General features: G+C 39.9%; 1 protein-coding gene across 3 annotated transcripts in view; it reads left to right on the top strand.

The window, feature by feature from the left end:
• The window catches only part of TPD52L1 (TPD52 like 1), a 38,557-nt gene extending 20,665 nt beyond the window's left edge, over positions 1 to 17,892 (top strand). The window contains exons 3-7 of one of the 3 annotated variants that reach the window (XM_068409959.1): positions 1,043 to 1,144; positions 8,162 to 8,176; positions 10,894 to 10,932; positions 13,537 to 13,597; positions 17,761 to 17,892. In XM_068409959.1, the coding sequence (XP_068266060.1) occupies positions 1,043 to 1,144; positions 8,162 to 8,176; positions 10,894 to 10,932; positions 13,537 to 13,597; positions 17,761 to 17,892 (349 nt within the window). The remainder of the gene's footprint in view (positions 1 to 1,042; positions 1,145 to 8,161; positions 8,177 to 10,893; positions 10,933 to 13,536; positions 13,598 to 17,760) is intronic. The other 2 variants (XM_068409967.1, XM_068409977.1) reach the window with 2 other exon arrangements.
• Positions 17,893 to 19,130: the final 1,238 nt, after the last annotated feature.

Here is a 19,130-nt window from a genome sequence, read left to right as displayed (position 1 = left end):
CATATACCTAAGAGTAAGAAGAAAATACTCTGTTCCAGGAATTAGGCAATTAATTAGGAATTAGGAATTTTTATTAATCTCCAATGTATTTTGGTACACGTTTGCAATCTTACAGAATTTATTGAAAGGAGAATTAGAACCACTGAAATTGTATTTCTGAATTTTTCACGATCATTTCTTCAGTTCTTGTCTGCCAACGCACACCACAGGATACAAGATTGATTATAATGTGCTCTCCTTTTGTTACTAGGTCAGTGCTTCTAATCCTGAGCTTGTCTGCATCACTGGGAGTATCAGCTAATTTACTCGGCAGGAAGCCTCTGACATGCTCAGAGTTAGTTTACTCAGCAAAAAAGCATCTGTGCAAGAAAAGCTTATTGGTTAATCTGAGAATGCAACTTAACTGTTCTGAAGAGTCTCTGTGGGTCAGAGCATATATTCTAGATCAGTAAATTAAGATGATTCTGTTTGAATGTGTATGCTATACGTGAAATGAGTGACTTCTAAAAGGATTCACTGCTATTTAGAATATGCATTCACTGTCTAGATTTTTTCATCTATCTTTCTCTGTCTCTCCGAAAACATTCTTCCTTTAAATAAATTTTTAAAAAGTAAAATTGTAGTACACGGAAACAGACTTGATCAATTTTGTCTAATTTGAAATACCAATGAATCATTTTGAAGTGCATCTTTTAAATGTACCTAATATGTATATGCATATGCATGGAAGAGCAGAGTTATATATATCCTGATTCTTTTCTGTCCTTTAGACAGCAAATTTATTACAAAGTCAGTGTCTGCTGCAAGAATGCTTATTTGATGTAAATGTACAGAAATTGTATCAGACAGGTATTCAACAAATCGCTGCATTCTACTTTTAAACAGCTTGCACGGACCCACTAGGGATGTTGTCTGCAAGGGGGAGAGACACAGTGAAGAATTGTTCTGGAAAGCATTTTGTTCACATTAGGATTAAACTGCACTTAGGAAGACTCTCTTTTTTAATACTTATCATTATTTCTGTTCTATTTTTTGTCTCTAGTTACAAGAAAACACATGAGACCCTGAGCCATGCAGGACAAAAAGCAACAGCAGCTATCAGCAATGTAGGAACTGCTATCAGCAAGAAGTTCGGAGATATGAGGTATAAGGATCTGGTGCTTCTCTGGTCGTATTTTGAGGAAAAAAGTATAAGTCTCTGTTAGCTCTTTGTTTCCTTCTACGTTAGTGTTTTAAAGGTTCAAGTAGTTTGTAGTTGGAGTATTTTACATCATCTGTGGTTTCAGCCAAAAAGAAGGGGTAATGATGAATGAAGATACAGTTCTTATTTGAGTCCTGTTTTTTAAAAAAAAAAGTTCAATCTGAAATCCTTTTGGAATAACTTTGCAAGCTCAAGGAAATGTGCAAGTAAAATGGAACAAAAATTTCTGTTAGATCTTTATTAAGCCAATTTTATTCATACATGGATCCTGGAGACCAACATCATCTGAAGAAAACAAGCCTGCCTTGGAGCTGCTTGTGGAAAGATGAATCAAAAAAAAACATTTCAGGCTTTATTTTATCAGCTTTTTCAAGATGTACAAAGGCAAAGTTTTATTCTGCAGTTGTATTTGTTAAAAAAAAAAAGATACAGTGAAAATAACAGGAGTTGAGGCCGGGAGAACTGCCACTTAAGTACAACGTAAATGTCAGGCTTTATATGTTGATGTATCTTTAAAAGTGTTGATCTTAAAGTTCCTCAGAATGAGAGCATAAATGAAGACATCGTACACTGTAAACCAGCCCTTCAGTTTTCAACTTGATGGCAAGATTGCAGAAATTCTCAGGTGTTTTAGGGAGCTGATTTTTTTGTAATGAAATAAATGGACAAGAGTAATTCTACAATATATTGTTTAAGCTGCAGAATTAGGGTCTCATTTATTAGAGATATTGGTACTTACTCTTTTGGTCATTTTGTAATGTTTCAGGTAACCATATCATAAGAACTGTATGAATCCATTTCACAGTATTTCAAATATATATTTTTTTTTTTCTGCAAATTGCTGAATTTGTTCTTGGCAGCTAAACCTTACTTTTTCCACTTTTTTTTATCTTTAATCTGAATCTTAAGAAATCTTCAGAGTCCCTCCTTCATACCTGCCTTTTACATACAGCTTAATAAACCCTCTACAGAAATACTACTCTTTTTCTAGGTAAAACTGAAAAAGCAAAATCTTCATCACTGTATGATTTGCTTTACAATGTCTTTTTCTACATTGCAGTTTAAAATTGAAATCTAGTAAGTGACTTGCAACCAGGATATGAATATAAACTAAGAATTGTTTCATTCGATACAGTTAAACATCCATAGGTAGTATACACCTAGAAAAGGATATAAGAATAAGGAGGCGTGCAGTTACATTTTCCTAGTACATTTTTTTCGCATTCAGCAATCTGAGAGCTGAAAACTTTCTAAAACAGAGGTTTGAGCTTTCATTTAAAAGTCTTTGAAGGGTTTTTGTTCATGAATTTATCTTTTTTTTTAAAATTTGTTTTAACTTGTATGAACTTTTGACATTCATAACACCTCATGTCTGTGCAGATGAACAGATAGTTATGTGGTAAAGTGTGTGGTTTATTTGTTCGTTCATTCATTCCCTATTCTGAGTCTACCTCATCTTTCCTTTGATGCCTTCTGGCTTTTCTATTAAGAGAAACAGTGAGTGTAGTCCTTCTGCTGTCCTTCACGTCACTCATGATTTCCTGTGGTTTTATTATATTTCCCTTCAGTTCCCTCTTTTCCAGGCTGAGGCTCCAGTTGCATGAGTTGCTTCTGCAAGCGTTTTTTCTGCTTTTGTTTATTCTTGCTGCCTGCCCTGCATTCATAGTTTTAGTGTATATTTTTGAGAAATGCATGATGAGCTGCGTGTGCTGTATTGTGGCACAAGCATATCCTCTGTTTCATTTTCTGTTCTTTTTTAACACTTCCTCTGGAAACAAAGACAAGCCCACTGCTCAGTGAACAGGTCCTTTTGCTGCTTTCATCCTCTGGATCCTACAGCAGTGACCAAAGTGTTGGTGTACAAATACCTTGAACGCTGGCTCTTGATCATAGAGGGAAGGATGACTCTAACAATTCAGTACTTCTCAGGTCCTGTTGCTTGTGCTTTGCATAGGGTGTGAGATTAACTGCAAAGGCAGAAATGTCTTCACTGTAATAGAGCATGTTTTTTCCTTTAATATTTCCTTTAATTAATGACTGCTACCAAATTCCTTTGTCCTACCTATCAGTACCCACCCCCGCCCCCATGGTGTTCATGCTTTTGATTAGCGCTTGGAAAGCAGATGGGTGGTATTTATGCCATTAGCCCTTTAGCCAAGGGCTCAAAGCAAAGGCTAAGTCCATAAGCATTTTGATTAATCGAGAAGCTTGTTTCTAGTAGCTTTGTTTGATTGAAATTATTACCTTGAACTAGTTGGGAATTTTTCAGGAACATAGGAACTACCAGCACTGCCATTTTTTGTGGCTGCTTACTGTTTTCTGTTAAGTTCTCAATTAGGAGAGTTTTCTTGACACTTCATGATGAAGTAGCAAGCAGTAGAGCCAGTATCCCATGGTGACGTAAAGCATGGCATGACTTGGGCCTTCCGCATCTGCTGAACATCCTAAATCTGGAGTAATGGTCCAGTATGCTTCTCTCAGCAACAAAGCTGGCCTAAGATCTTGGCTGAACTTGGGCAGGTGGAATTCTGTGTGGTTCACACTGTAAACCTTATCACTTAAAAGTCTTCCCCTCTCCCACTCCAACGCCAGCCGTGTTTGAGGGGGAGTAAGCTGTAAGGAGACATGTATTCTTTGTTTCATTGTTTACTTGGTTTTTTGCTAATCCAAATCATTTTATTTCAGTGATCTAGGATATGGATTATCACCACCCCCTCCCACAATGCTGATTTAAACACATATCAGACTCTGGCTTAATTCTCTTGTTTAGGCATTAAGGCTGATAGTCACCAAATCCCTGTTCCGCTTTCATTCAGAGCAGACACTTGAAACTGATTTCTAAAATCCAGATGATCATCATAATTCCCAGTATGTTCAGCAGTCTGGTGTATTTGGCCTTTACCCCCTTGCCTGTGGTGATAGTGATTTCAATTTGAAAGGGCTTGTAGTCAGCCTGACTCTAAATGTTGAAGCCTGCCTTCTTTGTGAAACAAAATTCTGGTTTCCCGGTTGCCTGCTACGTCAACTGTACAGAGCACCACATGAAACACATATATTTGTTCTGAAGATGCAGGGTCTTAATAACCTGAAAGATATTTCACCTTGTATTATCTCTAAAAATACTTACTAAAATATCATATATCAGCAACAGGCCAGATAGACTCCCCTGAATGTGCTATTTTGCTGTGTTAGAATTCAAGACGATGAAAGAAAGAAAGAAAAATTACAAAATTCCGTGTATCCCAAAGAACAGAGAAGCCACCCCTTGGGGACAAAGTGCTTTTCATGCATCTGCTGTGCTTCTCTTTCATCCTCACCCCAGCTTCCCAGTGTTGCAAACTCTCTAATACGTTTTGTGCATGAATAATCATTTTACATCTTTTAAATTTTGTATTAATTATTAGTGTTTGTAAGGTCTCTTTGCAGTTGTAATGCATTCTGATTAATATTATCATGTTACTAGAAATACCAGAAATGCATATAAAACCAGTATACACATACTTTTGCTTTGGGATACAAACCAGGCACTAGTAATATAGTTAAGATAATAGATTCTTCATGAATAGCTCTTGTGATTAATGATATGCCATCAGGATTTTTTGTTGCCCCTCCACCCCCAGCTCGTATTATCTCCTTTAACATTTTCTGACATGGAGAAGCAAGGCAAAGGGGAAGAGGGGAGTCCCAGGTCACTCAAATGTCAGTAGTATGGGCTCACATCTCTCAGAAGTGGAGGTTACACTGACATTTCAGCATGGCTCTTGCCATGTAGAGCACAGATGTGATGCAAAGTTGAGGGTATTTATCTCTTGCTCCTTTGCATACTGGTAAAGTTTGGATCTTTTCATGCAATACTGCTGGACTGCTCTGCAGCTGTCTATGTGGATCTAAGAGTTTAAGCCCTGGTGATGGCCTTTTTAGAAATAAATTGTGATAGCAAGTGGGAGACTTTCTGATTTTTTTGTTTGCTTTAAAAAAAAAAAAGGAAACTACATACACTACACTACTACATGCACACTACCACATACGTTACTACTACGCGAGTAAGTGCATTTAAAGATTAAGCTAACAAAGGCATGCATGCAAATTAGGATGTCAGCAGTTATACTGCTTATAAATCCTTCTTTCAACTGTCTTGTACATTTTATTTAATTACATGATCGCACAGACCCCTTTCAAATTCAGTGCCTGGGATGAGCCAGCTCTAAAGATGAATAAGGGAATACAATGCCTCATTCCTGCCAGGAGTTGGAAGGCACATGTGGAAAGAGACAAAAGACTGCAGGGAGGAAGAACTTGGGGGCATGATTGAAGCAGCTGAATGGGCCCCTCGGAGATTACAGGAATCAGCACAGAAGGCACATGAGGTCCAAGAGGGGTGGAAGAAGGCAAAGTTCATCCCTCTGGAAAGGGGCAAGGGCAGTTCTGGGAAATACAAAGCAGATACTAGGGGAATGCATTAACCTGTTATTTTCCAAGCATCTAGAAGATAGCATGATGGCAAAAACATAAAAGGGTTTGTCAAGAACAATTATCTTGAACTGACAGCACCTGTCATAGAGGATGGAGAGGAGGCAGGAGATGTGATAGAGCTTGACTTTGATAAGGCTGTCTATACTGTTTTCACTCCTGTAAGTGAACTAGAGAAGTACAGCTTAGGTATTATCCCCCTTAGCAGGAAGAGGGCACAGGGAGTTGAAAATTGTATTCAAAGAATAGGTCTCAGTAGCTCACCATAATGCAGGATTTTGCAAGCATCTGTCCTGAGTCTGTTACTCTTCAGCATTTTCATTACAGGTTTAGATGATGGCGTCATGTGTACACTTAAAATCCCCAGATAACTGCAGCGGGAGGAAATGCAAGCACTTTAAACAGCAGGATTAGAATTCAAAATTATTTTAAACGATAAAATAAAATTCAGTGTAGGAAAGTGTAAGGTGCTTTATTGACAGATGGAAAAAATTCAAAAGCAGAGATGGGGAGGACTGACCGGCCAGCTTTGCAGAAAAGGGCCTAGCAAGTGCTAGGCTAATGGCTCACAAATGCAGCAGGAGTCAATGCTGTCATTACTAATACAAACTTAATTCCAGCAAGTGTCACAGGAGTGTTGTCTATAAGATTCGGGATAGAATTGCTCTGCTCAGCTCCGATAAGGACTCAGCTGGAGCATTCGGGCCAGTGTAAGGGTGCTGCCCTTGGAAGGGTGTGCACATAACTAGAAGAAATGGGAAGAAAAATAAAAAAAGAAAATTAAAAATCAGCTTAGAAAATACAGCCAGTGAGAGCATTTGAACGAGTTGGCTTTTAGGCTAGACAAATGTGGCTGAATAATGAAAGGAGAGGGAGGATATAGTAAGTTAATGTGAGAGATCAGGAAAAACATTCAGCTATGAAGCTGAACAGGGGCACAGGTTATTTCTGAAGGCTGTGAAATCTCTCTCATTTGAGGTTTTTAAAAGCAGGTTAGGCCAATACATGTTAGAGATGGCTCAGGTATAATTAATCTGCTTTAGTGCTGTGGGAGTTGATTTTTGCTCTGCCTTTATTGTTGTGCCTTTTGGGGATTTTTGTGGTGGTGGTGGAGTTTTTGCACAGCCTTTTGCTGTGCATTTCTAGGATTTTTGTGATCTAGGGATGTTCTGGGCGCTTAAAACTGTTGCTGAACTCCTTGGGAGATGAATTCCTTGAAATACTGTAGCTGTCATACCCAAAACTACCATTCATAAACCTCTGTGTCTCTGATAACCCCTATAAAGGAAATAGTCATATTGTCTTGCTTCAGAATGCGATTTCATGAGCATTTCTTTTGCTGATGGGTGAAGCAGTTGTTTTCTCTCATTTCTACTGACACTCGCCCCTTCCTTTGTGCTGGTTTTAGAGCTCTGCGGTAACACAGATTTCCTTATCGTATGGCTGTACAAGTATCTGTATTTGCATGGAGAAGGGGTGGCTGTTACTGGGAGTCAGCAGGTAGGAAAAGCAGGCTACGTATGGCAACAGTATTACTCAAGTTGGTCTAAGCAGAAATGTGTTGTGAAGATAAATCCATGAATGTTTGAGAAGCACCAATATACATGATGATGAGCCCTGTAAAGAACCCAGAAGAAATCAGTGCTTTTCTTCAGAGCAAGGTATGCATATTGTGCAGTAAATAATGCATCACACCACACATTGAAAAAAGAGGTGAAAAATAAGTACTGAAGAGATTTTCATTAAGTGTGCACCGTCTATCTGGCTCACTACATGAGACAGGTGTTCCCTTGAAGTGATCTGTAATTAAAGACTACATCAATAACACACAGATGAAGGAGAGGCTGTCTGCCTCATCATTTCTCGGCTTTGGAACCTTAATGACATCCTTTGAATATTGTATATCAGTGTGCCTCTCCCAGTTCGGCTGCCTTAATTAAGTTTCTTGTAAGCTGGAAAACAGTGTCAAAGTGTTTGAAGTATTGTTTTTAACAAGGAAGAAGTATTTTAGAAAATGTCATTTTAGGAATTAAAAGCCCCTTATTTTTTCTATATCCGTCTCAACTGAGAGATGATTAAGAAATCCAGAGGGAAAAAAAAGACATTTGCTGCTGATGTACATGTACAATTCCAGTTCGCCTATACTTTCTCTGTAATGAGGTTAAGGTAGGATTTGGGGAGGGAAACCAGTTAGCATTGTTTAAATCTGATCTAATGAAGAGAACACAAAGTTTAGCAGACAAAACTTGCATTCTTCTTTGCATGCACAGTAGGTGACTGCGCAGTGAAGGAGTGTGTGAAAATTTTTGCTTTGAAGGAATCTCAACTGATCCACATTCTAGTGTGAATTCCAATATCAATATTTGAATGCAAATGATTGTAGTTTTCTCCTCGGGCAGTTTGACATGCTACAGATATATAAGTATATTTTTGTTACATTTTCATAATACTTTTAACTCTTGCTTTTCTTTCCTCATGCATCCACCACAGATCGCATTCAATTGGGTAAGACACAGTACTCTCCTTGAATGCTACCTCTATATTTGACAAGATTGTTTTATAGAATGTAATGCAGTAACCTCTTTCCTTTTAGCATCCTTATCTACGATAAAAATATATGCTACTTAAACTGTAATGCCTCATTTTTACAGCATGGTGAGTATAGCGAGGAAAAGACTGGACTAAGTGTTTGCCTTGCTCTTGAGTCTTTAGTCTCCAATTCAAATAATGAACACATTCAAAACTTGTTGCTCTTGGGAAAACCTATTTATACTTAATCCCATTCTCTCAACCATCTTTTTCTGTCAGAGGTTGGAACATAAACAACAAACGTTCAGTAAAAATTCTGTTCAGCCTGCAGAGTTTTATAAAGATTGTATAAAGAATTTAATTACCTTCTCTTCAATAAAGCGAAAGTATGTTAGTCACGAAGTGTACATGGTGATTCTTTATAAGTCTTCAGTCCTGGGGAAATTTCCAATAGTAGGCCAAGTTCTTAACATGATTAAAAGGGTTCTTTATATTTAGAGCTTGAATTTCTTGATGCTGTAAAGCACTTCAGTACATGATGAATTATAAAAGAATTTTATATGTGCTGAAAGATTCTATAAGTGGTCTGGCTTTACGCTAGTTCACCCAGTAGAGGGGCTGAACAGCCCCCAATCTCCCCCAGTCCCTCCGTCCGTGTAGCATCACCAGTGCACAGGACAGCTCAGGACCAGTTTTTCTATTCAGCTAAGTAATCCTAGCATGGACTCCTACTTCACTGAGAAAACTTCAAAATGGGCATAGATTGACCTTCCCATCTGACTCTGACATGAAACCAACATGTAACGTTTAGTGGCCTTTGTCAGGAAGGATCTCTGCCTCTGCACTGATCGCCGTCACACACATGTGCGTCTTTAAAAAAGCTTAATGTTTTAGGCTTCTAGTAAAAGAAGATGTTGTCACTGTTCCTATAACTTGCATCCTTACCTCTTTAAAGAAATTAAAAGATGAACTCAGTGAAATGTGCACTTAGTATTCAGATTGTCTGTCACATGCCATCTCTCAGCTGTGCGAATTTAATTTGGCACAATGTAATCTTCTTACTTAGACCTTCGTATTTGGAATGTTTTGCTATTAGAAGAGGAGCAGCCTATGCTGAAATACTTCCAAATTCTTATTTTTGCCTATTTGTCATGTGTTACAAGACTAAAATGGCAAGCATGCTTGCTTAATTTAACTGGGATTGTTGAAGATTTGCTGCACTTGTGAAATGTTGGGGCTAATCTTTCGTCTTAAAAATTACGTGAAAAATTGAACATGAAACATTTGCATTGTCTGCTGTCAGTTCTTGTCTATCTGAGCTTAGCAGAAGCCTTAAAATATACAACACCAAATAGTTTGTATAAAATCTCTCTGTCCCACCTGCTTGCCAAATAGCTCTTTCCTCCCCCCACCCCAATCCCCATGTCAAAATCTTTTGTGTGTACATGGACACAGCGCTGCTCTGAATTTGTCTAGTTTAGAACAAACACATGTGCTGTTTATGTGAGAGCTTTCATTTTTTAATGCTGTAATCGTGCTTTGCTTGATTGCAGCCAAATGTTGGTGTCCGTTAAGTAAAGCTCTCACTGTTCTCAATCAGATCAGGCTCCAGCTGTCAGTCACCACTGAAAGTAGCCATGCATTAATTTTTGAAACAATACATACTCTTGCGGTGCACAATTTACTTATAATGTTCAGTTCTAAATGTACTTACGGACAGTTTTTACATTTCAAATAAAGATTCATATTCAGAACAGGCCTGATGCTTCCCAGCAGTAGGGAGTAGGTGATGCTGTGATAGCAGGGTTGGCTTTGGTGGCTCAGGCGGGAGAATGTGGCTAATGTAAGTCAAGCAGTTAGAGTGGGCGTCCATCTGCAGGGTTAAAGGTGTGCAAGACAATTTGGGGATCTTTGAGTGATGCGGAGGCTCCATCCTCCGCTTGCCAACCTTCTGACACCCTTGCTGCTGGGAAGTCTGAGGAGGGAAGTGTGGCAAGGAGAGCTGGACAAGAGCTGTGGGAAACAGCTTTCTGCCCTTGGTGATGTTGAGGTGTGAGGGAGGAGGTGAAACGACCTAGAGAGATGAGGACAGCAACTGCTGCAGCTGAGAGGGCTGCTTCTCTGGTTGAAGAAACCTATTGTTTAGGTAGCCTGTTGTGCAGGAGCCTGTATAAATTGGGGGTCGGTACTGGCTATTTGGACTGTATACATTGTACATGCAACACAGGCAGGCAATTGCCTACTTACCTACTGCCTTGAAGCAGCTCTGTTTATGTTCACAAACCCAAGGCGTACTGTACTCACCCAACACAGAGCTTATCGTCTGTCACTGCAGAACACGGAGGTAGCTCTCTGTTCCTCTGTCTCACGTTGCGTGTCTCTGTAGATAGCAGGGGCCTGCGTCATTTAAATGGATATTGCCAGGAGCTGTTCTGCATCATTCTTTTGAGCCCTATTAAATTGCTGATCAGTTGACATGAGAATGTGCTGGTAAGATCTTCAGTGCTGAAAGTGAGCTGGAATTCACAGGTGAGTTTGACAAGCTGTTGCCATCAGGAGAGGAAGAGTAACAGCACTCTTGAAAATATATATATTTTTAAGTTAATTTAAAAAAACAAAAATTGTATGTTATAATCATGTCGCAAACTGGATTTTACAGCTTTTTTTCCTTATCTTTTGCTTTCATCCCACAGTTATTCTATTCGCCATTCCATAAGCATGCCAGCGATGAGGTAATATGCTACCCATATTCTGTTTGCTGTGTTCAACAGTGTCCTGAGGAGGGATTTGCATACTTTGATCCTGATCCTGCAGTTTTTAGTTGGATGAATAGCCCCAGTTCAATCCATTAAGGTTATTAATGTAGATAAGGGCTGCAGGACAGGCCATCTCTGGTTTTTTTTTCCTTTTAATTGTATTAACTGTTTAATCTCTTGTACAAGCCTTTGAGTAAATGAAGCAGTTCTGACATGTATTTGGGTAGCTGATTGTTATCAGGTTTGTATTACTGAATCTGAAATTCAGTTGTTTTGCTGTCTCTAGAACATCATCCAAAACCCATTAACGGCAGAGATGCTTTCCACTCCAGCAGGCTTTGGCTCATGCTCCTATGGAGGGATTTTATGAGTGCTTTCATATTTTAATGGATATAATCATGGTTTACTTGACTGCAGCCAAATATTTATGTCTGTTCAAGTAAAGCTCTGACTGTTTTCAATAAATTAGGATCCAGCTTTCTTTTTACCTCCTCAGCCTCTAAATATATGAATATCCCCACTCCCTGCCAAGCATGTGGGGAAAACAAATCTCCTAACTATATGACAGATGATAATTCATTCAACTTCAGGAGGTGGATAGTTTAAGGCAGGCATTCACCAGTGTGACCTATGGGTCAAATGCAAGTCATAAAACTCAGTTTCTCTCTCATTTTGACCCTTCTTGCCCTATGAAAAGTTTGTCACCTATTTAACAGAAACCAAAGGTAAACCTGCATTATTTTTCCAATTGGTTTCCTTTTGCCCTTTCCTTAAATTAGGGTCAGTTTAACTTAGCCTGATGAGGAGTATGATGTAAATGTATTTGCAGAAATAGAGGCCATCATCATGCTCCCAGAATGTACAAAGAGGATTAACTGGAACACTAAAGTATTAGCAGCTGTTGGCTTCATCTCTTTGCGAAATGAAGCACAGGGCTCCTGCATGTGTTTGCCTTTCCCCGTGGATGACATAGAGGCACGGGCACCTGCCAGGGTAAAGTGGTTCTGCCTCATTGTTCCACTGTGAGGGTACCCTCCGTTATGTTTAAAAATCACTGTTATGTTTTATTTCATGTAGGAAACAAATGGATGTAGTGGTTTTAGTACATCCTGTTGACCGTGTTGTTAGGAGGTACCCTGCACTTTCAGTAGTACTAGTTTCTGTAATGTCTTTCTGGATATACCACAATAGATAGGTGAAAAAAAAAAAGCTAAAGACCTAAACACTCGATTAAGTAACTGCTTCATTATACTGCACTAGGCTTAGAGAGATCCTGTCACCTCTTTGTTTCTTATGGTAAAGAAAGTACAAGAGGAAGCGTGCTGGACAACAGTTTCTGAGCTGCAGTCTTCACTAATAACAAAGCATAGAGTATGCTATAATTGAGCTCTCAGTTGTCAGGCAAGGAGCAGAGAACTAGAGGGTCTCCTTTACCCTCTGTAGATTTGCCCAAGTCCTTTGTTTTGGCTGAACTGCCGGAGGGGGAGACAAGCTTTTGTCCTCACTCCTGCGTGCATGTTCCTACCACATTTTCCTACGTGGGACAGGGATTATCAGCAGTGGGGAAGCTGCTGCAAAAAGGGGAGAAGAGACATCTGTCTAAGCAACTGAGGGGCAACTTGAGTACAGATCTCAATGGGGATCCATACTCTTACTTTAAAACAGCATATGCATTATATTCATAATATTATGTGGCAGATACTCGTTGTGGTCAGTATGTTTTTTTTGCAGGAAGCAGTGTAAAAAAAATTGAATGCATTTAAAATGAAAGAGAAGCTATGTTTCAAGTTTTGAAGAAAGAAAGAGCAAGGTTGTCAGGCAAGCCAGCAAACCAAGTATGTGATTTGCTTTAAGAAGGAAATCACAGCTGTTGCCTTTTTTTTTAATTCTTTTAAGACATGTTCAACCCACAGTTTTCCCAAAAACAGTGTTGTGTCCTGTTCTGCAGGGAATGAAAGGCAAAGAAAAGCTTAGCTTTGTCAGAGGGGCACCCTTGGAAAAAGTGTCCCTAAAGTCGTCGTCTTTGAAAGCAGCAGGATACACCTGCAGTCACAAAATCATGGAGTGGGCTCAGGATTCCTCAAAGGCATTTGGGATCCACTTCCTGTGTAGTTCTAATCTTCATCTAAGCCTCAGGACATTAAACTATTGTCTTTTTAATTATGTAATTATGAACTTGCTCATCAGCTGAAAAAAATGTTAATTCCATAACAGCAACAACACAAATGGATAAAACCATAGAAATGGCACTACAGCCAGCGTTCTCTGGTTGTTCTTCTGAGAACATGGTAAGTGAGTCAGAGGGTAGGCAGGCCAGTTACTGTTTGGTTTCAATTACTAGGCAGGTTCTGCTTTTGCAAATTTGTAGCTAAAAATTACACATCCGATTACCATAATTGGATTTGACTGACAGAACACAAATGACTGTTCATATCCCATCAGTCTATAGCCCTGTGCTGCCAGCCAGCTTTCGTTCTGTCCTAGCACTGTTGCCTGGTAAAAACTGGTTAAATTGTGGAGTTACCCCATTACGTTTGCAACTGACTCTTCTTCTTTCCTTCAACTTTCTTTTTCTCCTAGGAATTCTCCAACTTTCAAATCGTTTGAGGAGAAGGTTGAGACCACTGTCACAAGCCTTAAGGTAAAGGTTAGAGGGAGAGTTACATGGCCGTGCATGTTAAAGTGTGACAGTTTAGTTGTCCCTATCATTTGTACAGGAGACAAATTGAATTTGCTGTTCCATCAAGAATTTTGTAGAACTGCAAGAGCAGTAATGGAAGATGAAGGCAATATGCAGACAAATAGTCTTTCTTTGCTTTGTTACTAAGAAATTACTTCTGTTGTCTGCCAAAGTAAACAAATGGTCTCAAAAATGTCAAAAAATATGGCCATAGTAAAATGGTAAGCAGAGACATCTTGTAAGGTGTGACCATGGTTGATTGTGCTGTGCAAGGCAGAGCCGTGCACTGATGCAAGGTCAGATTTTGAAAGCAGTGTGGCCTCATGAGTTTTGTGATGTGCCCTGCCAGACAGACGCAGCCGTGTGCCTTGCAGAGTGAGCTTCCACCCCTGAGCTACACTCCTTTCAATACTAGAGATGTACTCACCAAGTGCCCCTTACTCAGCTGGTGGGAGCTGTTGTATCACTTAGCTGTGATTCACACTACCTATGTAGCTCTTAGCACGGAACTAGTCTTTCTTTAATGCAGGTGTGTTTCCTCTCAAATTTCAATGTTTTGTCTGGATTTAAAATTTCAAAACTATATTGACATACTTACTGTGGGACAGGAAGATCTGATGGCAAAGTTACCTGTTATCACTAATAGCACTTGTTAAGGCTCTTACATAGAGCCTGGCAAATTGGCAGTGAGCTAACCTTTGCTGCGTGGTAAGGCACATCCAAGGGGGGAACAAGAGGGTTTGTCTCCTAATGGTTTTTATTCATCAGATAAAGTCAAGTGTGCTCATAAAATGGTATTTTACTTGCTGCGATAGAAAGAGTCCAACATATTCCAAATACAGTCTACTAGTGGACAAGGGCCAAACTGATCACCCCTCATTTTAGAGGGAAATGAAAATACTAGATTAATGTCAAAAGGCGTTACAACTTGTAAAGCATTAAAAAGGCAAGAAAATGGCCTTCCATTTGGGGTAGAAGGACATTCCTTATTACAGAAAATGAAAATTACAGCTAGAACTGAAGCAGCAGGTGCACAGGGAAGGTCTGTCTTTTCCATGCCACTGTGAAATCATACAGCAGATAAAATTTTCCAGTCAGCATCTGAGGAAAGTAAGCAGCAGAGAGCTTGATTTATTTTTATGTTTCTAAATAAGCATGTCCGTCAAAGAATGCAAAGTTGCTCTATCATTTTCACCTTTTGAATGATCACATTTATTTAGTGATAGGTTGTTCTGACATGATAGTGTAATGTCATCTCCACTGCACCGTGTCAGAGAAGGAAATGTCATCGCAGTTTCACAGGTGGGAGGCTGCATCCCAGGGAAGACTAGGAGCATCCCAAGGAGCTAGAACAGAACACAGACCTCCAGAGCGCCAGCTCAGTGCCTCTATACACCTTCCTATTCATTCTTTTCACCTTAGATGCAAATACTTTTTATACTCAGCCTCACTGTATGAGAAATCGTTCATGCAGTGGGGTGCATCAGCTTGGAAGGTCTGAATTCTTGTCTGTTGCAGTCAAGCGTACCACTTCCTTATCTCTTTATGTTCCTTCTACTTCTGCCCATTCAGATAAGGGATGCAATTGACTGGAACACCTGAGGTTTTGCTTTTTTCACCAGTTACAAGTTAGAAGAAACTACATTGGAGAACTGCAGTACTTTGTGTACCCCTTTAGTCACTAAACCTACTCTGAGGGCTTTCAGTAGTACTTCTAGCTCCCGATTTTGCTTCTAGACTACTCTAGGCTCCACAAATCCATTCCTCCTACACTTAGGCCAACCTGATCTTTCTTATTTTGCTGATTAAGCAAAGGCACTCTTCTAGAGGAGACTATTTGTCATGCCGGCTCTTAGCCTATCATGTGTTCAGGGTGCTCTTCGATTGACCTTTAAGGAATCTTTAGTTAAGCAGGACAAAACAAAAAGTCTTGAGTCTAAAGTCATCTTCCATGTCCCAGGAAACCTTCATTGTCCAGCTTTATTGACAAACCCACTGACATTTTCTGAAATACTTTCTGTCTGTATTCTCTTTCTTTCATTTATTTGTGTAAATGGAGAAAGGAAGCTGCAGTCATGGACTAGGGTGTCACCAACATAGGCTGTGGACAACTGGGAATGTCTCAAGATTAGAAAGACTGGGACAAGGGGATGATCATAGGCTGTCCCTTCAATTCTAGGATCCTGTTGCGATCTGAAAAAGTGGAGAACTTCCCTGAGAGGTTTCTGACAAAAGAACAGCAGTAGTATTATCATCTTCCCCTGCCCCCTTCCCATATTAGTTACAGATCTTCAGTGGTCCTACAGTGTTCTGCAGTCAGCCAAAACTGATGTTCAGATTTCATACATTTAGAAGTCAAATTTCAAATTAGATGTTATTTGCTCTTCAGTTTGGACTTGCAGCTTTCTTAGGAGAGTGTATTAGTTCAGCATCCCCTGGAAATCAACAGGACCTGGGTGCCTGACTCTCTTTAGCTTTCTGAAAAGCAGAACACTGATGAATTAAATGTTTGCTGTAAACAGCGGGGTATTGGCCAGAGGCATTCAGTAAAGCGACTTACATCGTTCTTGTTTTCAGATGGAAGAGTAGGCAGAAAAGCAAATAGAAAATGAAACTGCATTAATGTTTCTGATTTTCAGGTGTCCAAATTCAGATGCACCTTATCCAAATAATTTGAAAAAGTGCAGGAATAGTCTACTTTCCCACTCTGATCAGTATGAATCAATGTTCTTTTGAGAATTTTAATTGGCGAATAAAATTCATTAGTGTTGCCATAAAAACTTAATTAGTAGCTTTACTAGAGAGTGACTGCCTTTTCACTGCAAGTTCTGGGCCTACCAACATTTAACAATATATGTATTTTGTATTGCTGTTTGCAAAAGTCAGTGATGGACAGATACTTTCAGAAAGTCAGCACAGCCCATTAGACTGGAGAGTTTTTTACCTCTTGAGATAGTAGCTTTTAGTAACTGTGACTCAAACTGTCAGAGCAAATCTCAAGCCTACTACTACCTTATTTTATTGAACTTACAAGCTAGGCAAGCTCCCATGCTAGCTGATGAAACAAAAGATTACATAGGGTTAACCCTTTGGAAACTGAGGACACAAAGTTCATTTAATTAAAATAATCTTCCTAAGCATTCAGTGGCTGACAGGCTGGGAAAATGCCAGCTTCTCTTTTAAGTCCTGATGCAGTTCTATGATGGAGTAAAAAGTTTTGCCCTGTTTTCAGGCTTGAATCAACTTTGAGTGGGTATATCAGCAAGCCAAACCACAAGCCAATGTTCGCTTACCAAGACAACCCAGTCAAAACAGCTTTGTCTCTTCGTTACTTAGTCTTGACCATTTCCAAATCTTTAGATAAAGCTCTGTCTTTGTTAGGAATACTCTGTTTCAGAGATTTAGTCATATTGGGTTTTGATTTTAATACTCATATTTACAAATTCAGCAAACAAGCATTTGAAAGTAGGTGACCTTGAGTACATTGTTATATGTTTCATTAATGGAATTTGATATCTCTTCCTCCCCCCTCCCCACAGGAAAATGCGGTGGCAGGTTTATATATCAGTATCGAGGTAGCTATGAGTACCTGAAGGGAGGCAAGCTGCTGGTTTTGTTCTTTGGTTACTATATTCCTTCTACTGTCCAAAATCCCAGTACAGTGTATGTATTGAGAGCAGCTGTGTTACCATTGCTGGCGGATGGGCCGCTTTACTTAGCAAATGAACTGGTTTATTTTAATATCCATCTCTTATACAGCTTGTGTAGAACTGGAAAAAACAGTGAAACCGGCATGAGCTACTCATGTGAAAAACCGCCCTAAGTTTACTAGAAGGATCTAGGATCCTGCCCGGGATGTACTTAGGGACTGGTTCCTTTAAGCAGATGCTAAATGCCACTGGCAGATTTTATGATTGCAGCCTAGAAGTTTAAAAATTGGGGGAGGAAAGAGGTTGCTTTATTTGACTGTTTCTATAGCTTTTGTTCCAAGGAAAACCCAACCCCGCATTTCTCTGACTGCTTTGAACAGTTCCCAGCCCTCTACCGCCCTGGGGTGGAACACAAATGGGACTTGCTACAGTGGGAGCAGAGGAACTTGCTGTTCTCTGTTTGCCTTGTTTCAGACCAAGGTTGGTGGGACAAGCCACACAGGGGGCAGTTTTGAAGAAGTTCTCAGCTCTACAGCCCACGCCAGCGCTCAGAGCTCTCTTGCTGGCATCCGCCTCCCTGAGAGCGAAGAAGAGCTTCAGTGTTAGACCGCGGGCCCTCCTGACCCTCACGTGCCCCTCTTCAGAGACTTGCCCAGCCAATGATTTTTAGACCTCCCTCGCCACCCAACTTGTGCAACAAGGTTTTGTCAGCTTTGGAAAATTGCCTCCCTGGCCTTGTGGTGGAGAAACGTTTCCGCTCTCTATTTGTATTTTGGATGGGCCGTTTTATCACGTACTTTGTACAGCATAGAAACCACACAGGTGTCATTGACTTATAATGCTCTAAATTCTATGTTAAGTGACCAAAATAGTTTTCATTTTCATGTAACTTCCCTCCAACAATCTCCCAGTCTCAGTTTCTCATTTCTTTTAGTTTACTGTTTTCTATCTGCTGGTTTCCAACTCCCTTCTCAGTGCCACATCAGACAGATGGACCTAGAGCTGTGCAAAGATTTCTACTGCCAGCAATAGTCCCTATACCAGCTGTCTACCAGCCATATCAGGTGCCCTTCACTCAGGAGTGTCTGTACATGATCTGTTTCCCAATGGAATTAAATCACTTATTGTCACAAAGTTTTTTCTCCTTCACTGGTACAGTCTGGCACTGCCCTCCACGCATTAGTCAGCAGAGTTAAGGAGCACAAGAAGAGACACCCAGTTATTAATATAGAAACTGAACTGATCACAGCTGCTCATTTAAGATGATCATTGTAACTGGAAAAGAATCAGTTTAAAAATATGTTCCATTGCTTGCTCGCTGTGGTTTGGTAAGACTTGGCAGTAGAAGTTAATTACAGAGGGAAGTGGAGCGGAGGGAATCTCTAATAATTTTGCCTCCATATCTTCCCCTCAAAAATAAGGGAAGGTATATTTATGAGCCTCAGTCAAGATACAGCCTTAAGTTAAAGAATACAAAACCAACAAGTGGCTAAAGCTGTGCCGTAGGTTAGAGAGCCCCTGCCTTCAGTCCGCATGTCAGAGCTGCTAGCTGTATCTTATAGTATGCAGGATGAGTAGGTGCTTCACTTTTGGTGTCAAATTTTGTTGTGCTTCACTCCAGGACACATCTGCTTAATCACCAAGAGCCAGTCATCTGTCAGCTTTGCTTCAGCATGTTTTCTTGCATCCTTAGAAAAAAATTGTTAAAAGAAAAGAGCAGCACACATGGGACACTCTCTTGCTGTCTAGTGAGCACGTGACTGAGATGAGCACAACTATAAACAAGATGGAAAACAGTCTGGCTCTTTTCAAAATGGATGCATTTTTTGAGTGTAAGCCAAAGC

This window comes from Nyctibius grandis, chromosome 1 (genome assembly GCF_013368605.1).
Source record: "Nyctibius grandis isolate bNycGra1 chromosome 1, bNycGra1.pri, whole genome shotgun sequence".
Taxonomy (NCBI): Eukaryota; Metazoa; Chordata; class Aves; order Nyctibiiformes; family Nyctibiidae; genus Nyctibius; species Nyctibius grandis.
The sequence above is the reverse complement of the archived record's forward strand: the minus strand, read 5'-3'. Positions and strand labels throughout refer to the sequence as shown.